The sequence below is a fragment of the Bufo bufo genome, chromosome 4, assembly GCF_905171765.1.
Source record: "Bufo bufo chromosome 4, aBufBuf1.1, whole genome shotgun sequence".
Classification (NCBI taxonomy): domain Eukaryota; kingdom Metazoa; phylum Chordata; class Amphibia; order Anura; family Bufonidae; genus Bufo; species Bufo bufo.
Window position 1 is genome coordinate 425,809,954 of NC_053392.1, and position 17,386 is coordinate 425,827,339.

Here is a 17,386-nt window from a genome sequence, read left to right on the forward strand (position 1 = left end):
TCTGTCACCAGAATTAACCCTATTAAACTTGCTGACATTAAAGGGGTTTTGCACTTTTAACCACCTCAGCCCCCCTAGCTTAAAGAGGACCTTTCACCAGAGGAAAGCCTCTAAACTAACTATACAGAGGTGTAGAGCGGCGCCCAGGGATCCCCCTGCACTTACTGTTATCCCCGGGCGCCGCTCCGTTCGCCCGGTATAGCCTCCGGTATGTAAGTAGTTAGGCTCCACCCACTTGATCCTGCCGGCGTCGTCTTCTCCTATGCTGTAGCGCTGGCCAATCGCAGCGCTCAGCTCATAGCCTTAATGACCAGGCCACTTTTTACACTTCTGACCTACACTACTTTAACAGTTTATTGCTCGGTCATGCAACTTACCACCCAAATGAATTTTACCTCATTTTCTTCTCACTAATAGAGCTTTCATTTGGTGGTATTTCATTGCTGCTGCCATTTTTCCTTTTTTTTGTTATTAATCGAAATTTAACGATTTTTTTTGCAAAAAAATGACATTTTTCACTTTCAGTTGTAAAATGTTGCAAAAAAAAACGACATCCATATATAAATTTTTCTCTAAATTCATTGTTCTAGAGGTCTTTGATAAAAAAAAAATGTTTGGGTAAAAAAAATGGTTTGGGTAAAAGTTATAGCGTTTACAAACTATGGTACAAAAATGTGAATTTCCGCTTTTTGAAGCAGCTCTGACTTTCTGAGCACCTGTCATGTTTCCTGAGGTTCTACAATGGCCAGACAGTACAAACACCCCACAAATGACCCCATTTCGGAAAGTAGACACCCTAAGGTATTTGCTGATGGGCATAGTGAGTTCATAGAACTTTTTATTTTTTGTCACAAGTTAGCGGAAAATGATGATTTTTTTCTTTTTTTTTCTTACAAAGTCTCATATTCCACTAACTTGTGACAAAAAATAAAAACTTCCATGAACTCACTATGCCCTTAAGCGAATACCTTGGGGTGTCTTCTTTCCAAAATGGGGGTCACTTGTGGGGTAATTATACTGCCCTGGCATTCTAGGGGCCCTAATGTGTGGTAAGTAGTTTGAAATCAAAATCTGTAAAAAATGGCTGGTGAAATCCGAAAGGTGCTCTTTGGAATGTGGGCCCCTTTGCCCACCTAGGCTGCAAAAAAGTGTCACACATGTGGTATCTCCGTACTCAGGAGAAGTAGGGCAATGTGTTTTGGGGTGTCATTTTACATATACCCATGCTGGGTGAGAAATATCTTGGCAAAAGACAACTTTTCCCATTTTTTTTATACAAAGTTGGCATTTGACCAAGATATTTATCTCACCCAGCATGGGTATATGTAAAATGACACCCCAAAACACATTGCCCAACTTCTCCTGAGTACGGAGATACCAGATGTGTGACACTTTCTTGCAGCCTAGATGGGCAAAGGGGCCCACATTCCAAAGAGCACCTTTCGGATTTCACCAGCCATTTTTTACAGATTTTGATTTCAAACCACTCCTCACGCATTCGGCCCCTAAAATGCCAGGGCAGTATAACTACCCCACAAGTGACCCCATTTTGGAAAGAAGACACCCCAAGGTATTTCGTGATGGGCATAGTGAGTTCATGGAAGTTTTTATTTTTTGTCACAAGTTAGTGGAATATGAGACTTTGTAAGAAAAAAAAAATAAAAAAATCATCATTTTCCGCTAACTTGTGACAAAAAATAAAAAATTCTAGGAACTCGCCATGCCCCTCACGGAATACCTTGGGGTCTCTTCTTTCCAAAATGGGGTCACTTGTGGGGTAGTTATACTGCCCTGGCATTCTAGGGGCCCTAATGTGTGGTAAGTAGGTAAATGACCTGTGAAATCCGAAAGGTGCTCTTTGGAATGTGGGCACCTTTGCCCACCTAGGCTGCAAAAAAGTGTCACACATGTGGTATCGCCGTATTCAGGAGAAGTTGGGCAATGTGTTTTGGGGTTTCTTTTTACATATACTCATGCTGGGTGAGAAATATATCGGCAAAAGACAACTTTTCCCATTTTTTATACAAAGTTGGCATTTGACCAAGATATTTATCTCACCCAGCATGGGTATATGTAAAATGACACACCCAAAACACATTGCCCAACGTCTCCTGAGTACAGCGATACCAGATGTGTGACACTTTTTTGCAGCCTAGATGCACAAAAGGGGCCCACATTCCTTTTATGAGGGCATTTTTAGACATTTGGATCCCAGACTTCTTCGCACGCTTTAGGGCCCCTAGAATGCCAGGGCAGTATAAATACCCCACATGTGACCCCATTTTGGAAAGAAGACACCCCAAGGTATTCAATGAGGGGCATGGCGAGTTCATCGAATTATTTATTTTTTTGGCACAAGCGGAATATTTATATATTTATTTTTTCTCACAAAGTCTCCCTTTCCGCTAACTTGGGACAAAAATTTCAATCTTTCATGGACTCAATATGCCCCTCACGGAATACCTTGGGGTGTCTTCTTTCCGAAATGGGGTCACATGTGGGGTATTTATACTGCCCTGGCATTCTAGGGGCCCTAAAGCGTGAGAAGAAGTCTGGAAAATAAATGTCTAAAAAATTTTACGCATTTGGATTCCGTGAGGGGTATGGTGAGTTCATGTGAGATATTTTTTGACACAAGTTAGTGGAATATGAGACTTTCTAAGAAAAAAAAATAATTCCGCTAACTTGGGCCAAAAAAATGTCTGAATGGAGCCTTACAGGGGGGTTATCAATGACAGGGGGGTGATCAGGGAGTCTATATGGGGTGATCACCCCCCTGTCATTGATCACACCCCTATAAGGCTCCATTCAGATGTCCGTATGTGTTTTGCGGATCCGATCCATGTATCAGTGGATCCGTAAAAATCATACAGACATTTGAATGCAGCCTGACAGGGGGGTGATCAATGACAGGGGGGTGATCAATGACAGGGGGGTGATCAATGACAGGGGGGTGATCAATGACAGGGGGGTGATCAATGACAGGGGGGTGATCAATGACAGGGGGGTGATCAATGACAGGGGGGTGATCAATGACAGGGGGGTGATCAATGACAGGGGGGTGATCAAGGAGTCTATATGGGGTGATCACCCCCCCTGTAAGGCTCCATTCAGATGTCCGTATGTGTTTTGCGGATCCGATCCATGTATCAGTGGATCCGTAAAAATCATACGGACATCTGAATGCAGCCTTACAGGGGGGTGATCAATGACAGGGGGGTGATCAGGGAGTCTATATGGGGTGATCTCCCCCCTGTCATTGATCACCCCCCTATAAGGCTCCATTCAGATGTCCGTATGTGTTTTGCGGATCCGATCCATGTATCAGTGGATCCGTAAAAATCATACGGACATCTGAATGCAGCCTTACAGAGGGGTGATCAATGACAGGGGGGTGATCAGGGAGTCTATATGGGGTGATCACCCCCGTCATTGATCACTTCCCTGTAAGGCTCCATTCAGACGTCCGTATGCGTTTTGCGGATCCGATCCATGTATCAGTGGATCATACGGACATCTGAATGGAGCCTTACAGGGGGGTGATCAATGACAGGGGGTGATCAGGGAGTCTATATGGGGTGATCAGGGGTTCATAAGGGGTTAATAAGTGACGGGGGGGGTGTAGTGTAGTGGTGTTTGGTGCTACTTTACTGAGCTACCTGTGTCCTCTGGTGGTCGATCCAAACAAAAGGGACCACCAGAGGACCAGGTAGCAGGTATATTAGACGCTGTTATCAAAACAGTGTCTAATATACCTGTTAGGGGTTTAAAAAAAAAAAAATCGCATCTCCAGCCTGCCAGCGAACGATCGCCGCTGGCAAGCTGGAGATCCACTCGCTTACCTTCCGATCCTGTGAACGTGCGCGCGTTCACAGGAAATCTCGCGTCTCGCAGGGCTGCCGCCTCCGGAACGCGATCCTGCGTTAGGCGGTTAAACTGATTATAGATCAGCATCTGATCGGCGGAGGTCCGACACCCGGGTCCTCCGCCGATCAGCTGTTTGAGAAGGCAGCGGCGCTGGGCTAAGCTCTGTTCACTTGACTGGAGCTTAGCCCCGCCCAGGCAAGTTGATACTAGTCGTGACGTCACTGGGCCGGCGGTAAACACTGAGAAGGCCGCGGCGCTGCTGGAGCGCCGCTGCCTTCTCAAACGGCTGATCGGTGGGGGTCCCGGGTATCGGACCCCCGCTGATCAGATGCTGATGATCTATCCAGAGGATAGATCAGTTTAAATAAAGTGCAGAACCCCTTTAACGATGTGCTAATGTCATCTGAATCTCGCGCCGTTCAGTATTCGGCACAGGCGCAGTGAGGAAACCGGCATACGGCGAGCACTCACTGCGCTGAATACTGAACGGAGCGAGATTTCCCCAGCACGCAGGGCCAGCAATTGGAGGTGAAGCCTGCCTGGCCCTGTCAATCTAGTGTATCAGGGAGTGGCCAGAAGTGGGAGAACGAAGCCCCTAAAAGCAGAAACACACCCCCCCCCCCCCCCCCCTTCCCTGTACCTAGAGGCTTATTAGCATATTATAAAAGTTATATTTCTAGAGTAACAGGAGCATAGATAAAAGTAGGAATAGGCTAGTTAGGTTCAGATGACATTAGCACGTTAATGCGAGCTAGTTTAATAGGGTTAATTCTGGTCACAGAAACCCTTTAAGAGTTAAAAATGAAAGAAGTAATGTTGCTATAGACATTTTTCATGTGTGCACAAATCACAAACCATGCCCAAAAATAAATCCTACCTCATACACGATTTGTCCAGATGGTAAGCATTTCCTGTCACCAAAAGCCAACTGCAGCAAATGAAAGCTTAAATCCCTGCCACTAGAGTGGAAATCGAAAGGAGACTTCAGTATGTATATATAACTATAATAAAAAAAAAAGCAACAGCAGCACGGTGAAAAAAACTGGAGATTTTTTGTGAAACTCACCTGTAAAATCTTTTGCTCGTCTTTTCAATTAGGGGACACAGACCATGGGTATAGCTTAGAGGTATTAGTAGGAGGGACACTATGCAAATACAAAAGAGCTCCTCCTCCTCGGGCTATACCCCCCGACTCCACCAGGAGAAACTCAGGCGTTGCAAAAGCAGTATGAGAAGGAGACAAGAAAAAATAATGGAAGCCATCGGACCAAAGCCCATAAGGTCCAACCACAAACAGAAACTGAACTGAAAACCCCTCCTGCAACAGGCAGAATGGGTGGGAGATGTGTCCCCCAACGGAAAAGACTAGAAAAAGATTTTACAGGTGAGTTTCATAAAAAAAAAATCTACTTTTCTCGTACTTTTTTCCATTGGGGGACACAGACCATGGGACGTCCTAAAGCAGTCCATGGGGAGGGAAAAAATATCAGCACCGCCAGGAGGAACGTCCGACGGTCAAACAGGAACCACAGCCTGCAGAACCCTGCGGCCAAAGACAGCATCAGCCGAAGCCAGTGAATGCAAATGATAAAACTTCGTAAAGGTATGCAAGGACGACCAGGTGGCCGCCTTACACAGCTGAGACGCAGAGGCACGAATGCGCCTTGCACAGGAAGCCCCCACCGCCCTAGTGGAGTGAGCGGTAATCTGAGCCGGGGGAACCCTACCACGAGCGCGATAAGCCATGGAAATAGCCGAGCGGATCCATCGCGCCACAGTGACCCTGGAGGCCGCCAGACCCTTACGAGGTCCCTTGGGAATCACAAAGAGGGAATCTGAACGGCGGACGGAAGCGGTAGCCATGAGATACACCTTCAGGGCCCGTACGACATCCAGGGAATGTAGAGCGCGTTCCTTGGGGTTTGCTGGAGAAGGGCAAAAGGAGGGCAGGACAAGATCCTCGGTAAGGTGGAAGGGAGAGACCACCTTGGGCAAAAAGGAGGGAACCGGACAAAAAACAGAAAAGGCTCCTGGCAGGAAAGAGCGGCCAGCTCAGACACCCGTCTGATGGAAGTTATGGCCACAAGGAAGACCACCTTCCAGGTGAGAAAAGTCAGGGAGACCTCTCTCAGAGGCTCGAAGGGGGCAGTCTGCAGAGCACGCAGGACCAAATTGAGATCCCAAGGAGGCAAAGGGGGAACATACGGAGGAACCGAATGTGCCACCCCCTGAAGAAAAGTCTTCACAGGACCCATAAGAGCAAGGGACTTCTGAAAAAACCTTCCCTTTCAGGGAACTCAGCGACAGTCCCATCTCAAGTCCGGACTGAAGAAAAGACAGCACCATCGGGATGGAAAAGCGAAGGGGAGGGAACCCTGAGCTCTCACAAAAAGTCAGGAAGGCCTTCCAGGTACGATAGTAAATCCGGGAGAAAGCCGGCTTCCTCGCTCTGATCATGGTTCTAATCACTGAATCCAAGAACCCCCTCTTCAGGATGGCGGTTTCAAAAGCCACGCCGTTAAACGAAGAGACCATAAATTCTGGTGGAAGAGCGGGCCCTGAGACATTAGGACCTTTCTGTCGGGAAGAGGCCATGGGGCATCCGCCAGCATCCGAGCCACGTCTGAGGGCCACTCTGGGGCAATGAGAACGGTCGCAATCCCTTCCGCCTCGATCTTGCGTAGAACCTTCGGTAGTAGAGGAAGCGGAGGGAAGACATAGAGGAGACTGAAGTCCTGCCACGGAGACACCACTGCGTCCAACCCGTAAGCCTTTGGATCCAGGGCGCGAGCCAGGAACACCGGGAGCTTGTTGTTGAGCCTGGACACCATCAAGTCCACATCCGGACGGCCCCATCTGCAGCAGATTTCTTCGAATACAACTGGATGCAGAGACCACTCGCCTGGATCCACTTTGTTGTGGCTTAGAAAGTCCGCTGTCCAGTTGTCCACTCCTGAAATGTAAACTGCTGACAACACCGGAACGTGCGACTCCGCCCACGTCAGAATTCTCGTCACCTCCTGCATCACCATCCGGCTGCGGGTCCCGCCCTGATGGTTGATTGTCCGATTGAATCCTCATCGGGAGGCCCGCAAGGAGAGGAGTCCAATGGGAGAGAGAGGAAAATCGCCCTCAGTTCCAGAATGTTGATCAGAAGGAGAGACTCTGCCACCGACCAAGTCCCTTGAACCGTGCGAGACTGGAGAACGCCGCCCCAACCCAGGAGGCTGGCATCCAGGAGGCTGGCATCGGTGGTGACGATCGTCCAGGAAAACGGGAGAAAGGATCTCCCCCGGCCTCAGGTTCATCGGGGACAGCCACCAAGGGAGAGCTGCTCGAACCCGCTGAGACAAGCGGATGCGATCGTCTAGACCCTGAGAGGTCTTGTCCCAGAGGGAAAGGATCTCCTGTTGCAACAAGCGAGAGTGAAACTGGGCAAATGGAATGGCCTCGAAAGAGGCCACCATAAGACCCAGGACTCGCATGCATTCTCGTATGGGGAGGAACTGGGAGCGCAGCAGATGCAACACTGCCCCCTGGATCTGGGAGGACTTGGAGACTGGCAGGAACACTCTGGCGGACGAGGTGTCCAAAATCATCCCCAGGAAGGAGAGCTTCTGGGATGGGAGGAGAGAGGACTTTGGGAAATTGATTATCCAGCCGAACTGTTCCAGAGTCTGAACAGTGGTCCGGACGCTGTCCTCGGCCTGCGGAAGCGAGGGGGCTTTAATCAGGATATCGTCCAGATAGGGCAGTAAAGGAATGCCCCTGGTACGAAGAAGCGCCATGATCGGTGCCAGGATCTTGGTAAAGACCCGTGAGGCGACAAACTGATAGTGACGACCACCAATGGCGAAGCGCAGGAATCGTTTGTGAGATTCTGCGATCGGAACATGCAGATAAGCATCCTGGACGTCCACGGACGCGAGGAACTCCCCTGGAAGAAGAGAAACAATAACGGAGCGGAGGGATTCCATTTGAAACCTCCGCACCCGTAGAGACTTGTTGAGCAGCTTTAGGTCCAGGATCGGACTCACCAACCCATCCTTCTTTGGGACCACAAACAGGTTTGAATAGAAACCTGTGCCCTGTTCCTCTGGGGGAACCGGGGTAATAACCCCCTGGTCCAGAAGGGAGGAAACTGCCATTAAGAGGTACGAGGCTCTGGTCTGATCCCCCGGAACGCGAGAAGGGAAAAATCGTTCCGGCGGACTGGGCGCGAACTCTATCTTGTAACCAGACGTTACAATCTTTAGAGCCCATGCGTCCTGAACATGAGCCCTCCAAACCTACTGATAAGAGCAGGCGGCCGCACACCACGAGGGGTGGTGGCGCCCCTTCATGCGGAAGATTGCTTCGGAGCCGCAGGGCGGGCCGACTGTGCCCTCGGGCGCCAGGAAGGCTGGGGCTTGAAGGAGGGCTTCTTTCGGGCGTCCTGTGACCCCCCAGCGGAGGAAGCAGGTGATGTCCTGTTAGAAGAGAAGCGGCGAAAGGACTGGTACAGAGAACCGGAAGTCCTAGGCCGAAAGGGGCGCTTAGACCTGGGCTGGGGAAGATGAGTGCTCTTGCCCCCAGTAGCGGCAGAGATGAACTCATCCAGATGAACCCCAAAAAGTCTGGAACCCTCAAAAGGGAAGTTAGCAAGGGAATGCTTGGAGGAAGCGTCGGCGTCCCATACATTCAACCAGACCTCCCTGCTGAATGACCAAGAGGGCTGAAATGCGGGCAAAGAGGGAACCAATGTCCATGGAGGCCTCGCAGAGGAATTTGGAAGCCTGAGACATCTGGAGGACCAAATCCAGTGTGTCAGCAGACTCATCCTGTTCCGCCAGGTCCTGGTGATGGCGCTGCAACCACACCGAGAGAGCTCTGGCCACCCCTGCCGAGGCAAAGGCAGGTCGCAGTGACGTGCCCGCCAGTGAAAAAATGGATTTGGCCAGATAATCTAGGCGCCTGTCCACAGCGTCCTGCAGAGAGGAGCCGTCCAGGACCGGGAGGGCCGTGTTTTTGGCTCACCTGGCCACCGGGGGATCCAACTTAGGGGGAGAAGACTTTCTCCACGCTGTCCGCCGGAAAAGGATAGAGAGTATCCATGCGTTTGGTGGCAGAAAACTTTTGATTAGGACTGTCCCAGGCCTTGGATATGACCGCGGAAAATTCCTCATGGACCAGAAAGGCAGCAGCCTCTGGTTTTTTGGGAGGAAAAAGAGCGAACTCCCTCCTAGTGGAAGGAGGAGAATCCCCTTGGAGGTTAAAGTCAGCCACCATAGTGGAGAGCTTAGGCGGAAGGTCCCGCTCCGTGACCTCTTCCGAGCCAGACAATTCCCCTTCAGACCTGCGCTTCCTGGTGGAAAAAGAGAGTCGTCCGAACATGCCTCTAGACGAGGGGTGGAAGCGGAGTCATCCGAGGAGGGATGCTGCCGCTCACGCTGCCTCTTGGTAGTCAGGCGTTCTCTGCGGGAACCACTGTGAGGAGACGGAGTGGTTGGCACCACAGGATTGGAGACTGCCATACGTTCCATAAAGGACATGGCCGTCCTGGCGAATAAGGCTAAATCAGCGGCCGCACTGGACATGGCGGATACCCAAGCGGGAGCCGCTGACTCCACAGGAACCGTGGGTGGGCTGGTCTGAACCAGAGAAGGGGGAGAAGGGCGATTCTGTCCAGGAACAGGGCAGGAGGCACAGGTACCAGAGACCGAAAGTGGGAGAAGACACTCCATACAGGACCCAATTGGGGTCTGAGAAGATGTCTTGACAGATTTAGGCTTAGGCATGATGGCAACCCACAAAAAAAGGAGCTAGAAGCTGCACTAGACACTAAAAAGTCCTACCACTCAGGCAACAGCACCCAGAGAGGAGTCAGGAGAGCAGCCGCACGGCGAGAGGAGTTTCTTGCCTGACTGAGGAAGAAGCCGGAGTGAAGCGCTAGGCTCCGCCCCCAGGACGCGTCATAGAAGCGCGAAAAGAGCGCGCGCTTCACTGCAAGTTCTGAGAGAAAAAAAAATGGCCTCCGGCGCTGAACACAGCATAGCGGGGGTTAAAGAAGGCACAGCACCCCTTGCAGGGGAGTCGGAGGCGCCCGAGAGCTGCCTGCAGAAGCAGGAGGTCGCCGCTGATGCGCGCTGCTGTGGGATCAGCGCCACTCTGAGAACCGAAATGCCACATGAAAACAGTGGGAGCCGGTACGGATGAGTACCTCAGTACTGTATAAAGCCCTATAAAGTGCCTCCAGAAGCCCCAAACAGAACACCCAATTCCCCATTCACCCAGACGGTCATATCTGCTCCAGACGTCTTCTCCCTCTGTCCTGTACCAGCAGGGCTCACCTCTTCAGACATCTTGAGATCAGTGCTCTGGAAGGAGGGCAGCAGCAGGTGACCCAGGGGCTGGTGGGATGCCAGAGCTAACAGGTCGAGCCCGGATCCACTTGCCTTCTTGGGGAACAAATGGAGGCAGCCATGCAGCGTCCACAGATGGCGGCGGGCACTCCATGGGGGACCAGGAAGGCACCATGCCGACCTGCAGCCCCCTCTAGAAGAAAAACAATTAAAAGGAGTAGAATAAACTAAGTGTCATCCTCCTTCACCAGCCACTAAGCAAAGACTGAGTTTCTCCTGGTGGAGTCAGGGGGTATAGCCCGAGGAGGAGGAGCTCTTTTGCATTTGCATAGTGTCCCTCCTACTAATACCTCTAAGCTATACCCATGGTCTTTGTCCCCCAATGGAAAAAAGTACGAGAAACAAGATTTTTGTAAAACTTACCTGTAAAAATCTCTCTTGCTCTTCATTGGGGGGACACAGAGACCTTGGGTATAGCCATGTCCTCTAGGAGGCGTTGACACTAGTAAAAGCTGTTAGCTCCTCCCCTGGCAGCTATACCCCCTCCAGCCTGGGGAGAGAGCTTCAGTTTGTGAGAAGCAGTAGGAGAAGCAAGTAAACCAACGAAAAAACGTGGAACAGCAACAATGCCAAGAACTGAACCAGGTTCCAACCAGCAACAGCCACAACTGTGGTCGAACAACAACATTGGGTGGGTGCTGTGTCCCCCAATGAAGAGCAAGAAAGATTTTACAGGTAAGTTTTACAAAAATCTCGTTTGCTCGCCCATATTCATTGGGGACACAGACCTTGGGACGTCCTAGAGCAGTCCAAAGGGAGGGAAAACCACAGACCCATGGAGCAAGCGCCCCTGCAGATAACTAAGAACTGCCGCCTGTAAGACCAAGTGGTCCAAAGGCTGTGCCCGCCGAAGCATAAGCATGCATCTGGCAAACCTTTGTGAATGTGCGCAAGGAGGACAGTAGCCGCCCTGCACAACTGCGCAGCCGAACTCTGAATCCTCCGAGCCCAAGAGCGCCACCGCTATGGTGGAGTGAGCCGTGACACCGAAGGGCAGGACCCTGCCCCGGGTGCAGTACGCTTAAGGAAATGTAGATGTGCAATTGCCCCCTGGAGGCCGCCAATACCTTGCGAGGACCCTCCATGCTGACAAAAAAAGGAGAGTCCGTACCCCAGAAGGAACTGGAGGCTAGCAATAAATTGTCCGAGCCCTGACAACTTCCAATCATCTAACTCCCGTTCCCTAGGGGGAGAAGGAGGGACAGAGTGATGGAAGGACCGTTTCTTTATTGAAATGGAACTCAGAGACCACCGTCGGAGAAAGGAATGAACGGGCCGGGGAACCGCTTATCCCTGTTAGAACCAGAAGGTTCTCCGCAAGAGAGCACCCCAACCCGGACACCCATCTGATGGATATGATGGCCACAAGAAAAAAAACACCCTCCAGAACCGAAGTCAGAGAGACATTTCCCGCAAGGGTTCAAGGGGAGAAATCCGGAGCGCTGAAAGGACTAAGGTCAGATCCCAAGGCGGTAAAGGAGAACGGTATGGAGGAACTGCATTTGCCCAGGAAACAACACATTGGCTAGGTAAAAGCAGAGGCGATATGAGAATCACCGGCGGTGGAATTCCGTCAACGACCGTGTATTAACGGAGTAGCAACACTGCTCGACAGGAAATTTCAAACAGACCAAGACGAGAGAAAAAAACTCCTGCCTTGAAGAGGAAGAAAAGAAAAGGGTGTTCCGTTCCAGAAACAAAACTCCATCAACAGTCGTGACAGCACCCTTGCTCAGCCTGGCATGGTGAGTCTCGTAGTCTAGCCACAGAACGTGCAGTGAAAAGGCATGACAACATCAGACTGACATGGCAGTCACTAGTCAAGACTTGAGAGGTAGTAGTTTGTAGATACGGGTAGTACACCCAGGACCAATGGGTAGGAGTTGGAAAAAACGTCACAGCCCAACTGTAATTCCGGAACAGGACTTGGAGTAAAAAAAACACGGAACCAATAAACCAATACCCTGCATCCACATAGATGAAGGGAAGTAGTAACGTAGGAGCTAACAAGGTCCATTCTCCATCTGAGAGTAGCACTACACCGAAAGTAGCCACAGGATGATAGTGGCGGTGCCACACTCCGCCTAAAGAGGGAGCCATGCAGCACACGCCACCGAATCTATCGATGGCAGAATTCGTCACCTGATGGAGGAGCCGTGTAGGAGGAGCCAGAGTATGTAATGGCTATTCCAGGACCCTCGTACTGTAGTAGTCTCAGGGCGCCCGCCAGCCCAAGCTGAGGGGCAGACTAGAGGGATCCAGTAGAGACCATGGTACCATACTGCCTCAGGAAGGAGAGCTAACCTTAAATACTTCACCAGGGAAGGGGGTTCGACAGGAACAACCGCCAAGCCAGCGTCGGGGTAGAACACCTACCTGATGGAATGACCCACTGCAGCGACTGCGAACGCTAGTATCAGCGTAAAAAAATCAGCATCAGCGGAGGAGAACACGCTGCAATGCTAAACCAGAGTGCCAGCACCACTACTTCCCATATCAAAGATGGTGGATAAGGAATATCGAGTCAGTCTAACACTCGATTTGCTGAAACGTAATCTCATTACGTGCCATGGTGTACGCACTACCTATTGTTAAAGACCCATATTGGAGAGAGGTTGTCATACTCATCCCCTAAAACGGTACCAAGAACAAGACACAACGTGGAAACAGCCACAGTATCCCTGGCGGCACCGAAATACCATTAGAAGAAGCATACAGGGCCCCAGCGTGTATCAATACTCGCTACGCTCCACTTGTAAAAGAAGCCAAGACAACTATAACCGTGGCGTAGTTGAAGTGCAACATCCAAGATGTGTACTCATTCCCCACGGCAGTGGATCAGTCGTGAAAAGGGCAATTTTGCAATGATCCCACCATTTAAAAGGGGGTAATGCTTACGGCAAGCACTACACGAGTGGTAGTGCAAATACTCCATCATGAGGGTGGCGATGCAGTAATGCATCTAGCAGGAACTGAATCCAAGTAGAGAGTACGCCTCTTACGGAAAGGGCAAGGCATAAGGAGAGTCCCGTATCCATACCCCACCTACGTAAAGGGGTAATACATACAGCAAACACAATGCCATAGCGCCACCTATGCAAGAGGCTAATGCCTACCATAAGTACTGTCCCCAGTGGGAAAACCGTTCCCCCGCCTCATAAAAGGGGAAACACCTACTGCCGGCACTGAAACCATGCTAGGGCGGTTAGACCCCAATAGAGGAAGGTAACAACCAAGGGAGTACTGCATCCAGTAGTAGTGCAAATACTCCGCCTGAGGAAGGGGGTAATGCATACGACAAGTACTGCTGTCTCCTCGGACGCCATCTTGGAAGGTCGCACCGGAATCACGGCCGAGACCGAACCATTGATCCCCCTTTCAGACCGAACCTCTCCAGGGAGGGAGGGTGCGCCTGAGCGTGACCCTAGGGAGGAAGGGTGGGGGTGTGGAGGTGACAGATGAGGAATATAACCCGCTCTGGCCCACTATGTGCAATCCTGCCTCACAAGAATACACCCATGGCAGCAGAGACTGTGCCGGTGGAATCTATCAACCAAATTACTTGGGGTGGAATGGCAACGTCTAGAGGCTCACTCACCGGATTGCGCAGGCACATCAACCAAAAGACCCCAGAGGGTGAAATGGGAATTTTCAGAGGTGCTCCATCGGGATGCAGGGGAGCGAGGCTGCCCTGGTCCACCTTGTCTTCTGTGGGGGAGGCAGCAGTGCGGATGACCGGCACTGGCGCAACTCGACCCTGTTGTCCCATCTGAAAAAGGAAAAAACTAAAATAAAAAATCTTCGGGAGATCCCTGCAGAGCAGTGAGGTCTTGCCTTCTATTGACACTAGAAAAAGCTGGAGGGGGTATAGCTGCCAGGGGAGGAGCTAACAGCTTTTACTAGTAGAAAATAGTAGATTAAAGACGCACTGTCTGAAACGTGTAAACGAGCACTACATATGAAGTGACTATCTGCTGTTGAATAATATGAATTAAAGGAGAAGTTTTTAAGAGGACGAAAATTGCTTTCTGGAGCCGTTTTTCTACTATTTTCTACTTTACCGTACCTGGGGACTCATCCAAAGGCTCCTGAATACGGGCAGAAAGGCCAGATACAAGGTGAGCTGGAAAAAAGTGTGCTTATTGAAATTGAATGAAGCTTTTACTAGTGTCAACGCCTCCTAGAGAACATAGCTATACCCACAGTTCCTGTGTCCCCCAATGAATATGGGCGAGAAAAGAGTATTTCAGTCCCCTGAAAAGGTGGGCAACCTTTCCTCCAATATAGTATAGCCAAAGAATAGGCAGCACTCCAAATGTGGTAAAAGGTGATGATCCGTTTATTCCCAGGCAACGTTTCAGCCCACTCGATGGGGCCTTTGTCAAGCATAACTATAATTATGTATATATAAATATAATTTTAAAAGAGTAGTAAAATTACCTCTGACTTGTCTGAACCACCCAAAGGTAACAGCAGTTTCTGGGGTCATTTTCAGGTTCTTGAAAGGTAACTGAAAACACAGGAACTCTACCTCCTTCAATCTGAACATGGTATCTGGAAAGATAAAGCAAAACTATAAAACTGTACCTCCATTTCCCCTAGAAGTTCTCAGTGAGTATAAGAAAATGACTGGAGAATAATAATAAATAATAATAATAATAATTATTATTATTATTAATAATACTCCATCAGGGTCTCCAACGCCAATGTAGGCTGCCCCCAGAAAGAACCATAAACAGGCACCTTCCCCCATGTGAAGAAGCTCTCAAGCCCCTAATAGTCACATTAACATTGAAAGTACTAGGTCTCATCAGTTGTCACATGCACGACTAAAGCAACTCACAGATCTCAGTGGTGACGTGTCCCAAGTGACTGCATTGGTGCATGAGACAGAAGAGATGACAATTCCAATCCCAGTTGACCGGAAGCAGTGAAGACTGAATATTTGGCGATGCAACAGCACTGCTTGGGGCGGAGGAGAATGCTTATTTAACCCCTTACTGACCCAGCTAATTTTAGCCTTAAAAGGGGTTGGCCACTTTCTGGTTACTCTTCAACAATGCGTTCATAAGATTATATGGCATGTGGTAATACAGCCTGTATTAAAATTCTGCAAACATTTTCTATATTTCATAAGGTGTGCCCCCCAGTTTTCCAACTCTTTTTTGCTGTCCATGCAGAGGTCTTGTCTATTAAATGAGGCAAATCACCTCTGTGTGATGTCATCTCTTCTCAAATACACTGCACATGTCATCTGCACATACATAGTTGGGAGTTTAGTGCAGGTTCAGCGTGTGTAAATGGAGGAGGCTGAGTGATGTGTCAGCCATCTTATGGACAGGGCCTGAACATTTGCCTAAAAAGGGACACTGCTCAAGAAATATAGCAAACGGCACAGAATATCAATAAAAGCTGTATTAGTAAGTGCCATATTGGCATCTTACATTACGTCTTTTTACTCTGCCGGTTGAGTTGTAGTTTTCCTAGGAACCAATCCGAAATACATAGACTAGTATTAAATTAATATTGCCTACAATATACAGATATTTGATCGAAAGTGTGTCTCCAGTTTTTTAATTTACCTATTCACCTAATTGACCTATTGTACTGAAACAACTGTTTACGACCACATGTACTTGGGAGAAATTATGTAACAAAAAATGGGGTGCTTTTTCTCTAGTTAACACATGTGAAAATGAAAATCTTGGGGCTAAAACTACATAAAATTGAAATTCCTATTAATCACCTGTAGCGTCAAAACACACTACACTCCTTAGTGAAATCCTTGTGGAGTTTAGTTTGTAAAATAGGGTCACCTTTTGGGATTTTCCCTTGTACCTCAGGGTCTCTACAGTGTGATATGGCAACTGAAAGCCATTCCAGCAAAATCTGCCATCCAAAGGCCAAATTGTGCTCCTTCCCTTCTGGGCCCTGCAGTGTGCTTATACATCAGTTTACGACTATATAAAGGGTGTTGTCGTACTCAGGAGAAAATGGGTAACAAATTGTGGGTTGCTTTTTCTCCTATTACGCCTTATGAAAATGGTCCATTATTAAAGGGGTCCTACAGTTTGTTTTAACTGATGATCTATCCTCTGGATAAATCAACAGCATCTGATCGGCGGGGGTCCAACACCTGGGACCCCGCCGATCAGCTGTTTGAGAAGGCAGCGGTGCTCCAGCAGCGCCGCGGCCTTCTCACTGTTTACCGCTGGCCCAGTGACGTCACGACTAATATCAACTGGCCTGGGCGATGTTCCGCTGCCTTCTCAAACAGCTGATCGGCGGGGATCCCAGGTGTCGGACCCCCTGCCGATCAGATGCTGATGATCTATCCAGAGGATAGATCAGTTAAAACAAACTGTAGAACCCCTTTAATAAATTAAATAAAAAAAAAACTGTAGGGTCACATTGCTCACCACTCCCCTAGAAACAGGGCTGTGGAATCAGAGTTGGAAGAAGTGTACCTACATAGACTCCATCTTACAAAAATATGCTAATAGTAAAATTAAATTTATTAACTTTCCTCAGAAATTACAGAAGTTTAGAAATGTTCAAATATCAAATGTCTTCCAGTCAGATTCTCATTAATTTTAATGAAAATGTCCTCAGAAAAAGTTAGAAAAGCTCTTTATGTATGTCATGGAAATAAAGAGAATCATATGCAGGTCTAAAATTGGAATAAAAAAAGTGTAACTGCTATATTTAGTGTTTGCCTTAAAAGTGTTGTCTGGGAATATATAACTTTTCTCGTTGAACATATGTTTTATTGTTTTCAAAAAGGAATGTTACATACATTCTATGAGTTGCATGCCTCATTATACAGTGTAAATAAACAGTATTTAGCAATACTACAAGAGATGTTTGTCCTCATCCCCAACATAGGGATACCAGGGCAAAGTTTATGAACATGAGATTTTTGTGAACTCACCTGTAAAATCTCTCTCACTTGATTCATTGGGGGACACAGGACCGTGGGGTATAGCTTGCTGCTGCCACTAGGAGGAGACACTAGGCTAAAAAGTGTTAGCTCCTCCCCTGCAGGCTATACGCCCTCCAGCCTGGAGAGAGCATTTCAGTTTGTGCTCCAGCAGTAGGAGAGACCAAATTAAAGTAAA

The 17,386-nt window shown here is 48.9% G+C and overlaps 1 protein-coding gene across 2 annotated transcripts in view; it reads right to left on the reverse strand.

Moving 5' to 3' along the window:
* Nucleotides 1–17,386, reverse strand: part of AHCTF1 (AT-hook containing transcription factor 1) — a 289,329-nt gene that overhangs the window by 227,388 nt on the left and 44,555 nt on the right. For both annotated transcript variants that reach the window (XM_040429321.1, XM_040429320.1), the window contains exons 6-7: nt 14,709–14,822; nt 4,745–4,826 (exon numbers count right to left, since the gene is read on the reverse strand). In XM_040429321.1, coding sequence (XP_040285255.1) covers nt 4,745–4,826; nt 14,709–14,822 — 196 coding nt within the window. The remainder of the gene's footprint in view (nt 1–4,744; nt 4,827–14,708; nt 14,823–17,386) is intronic.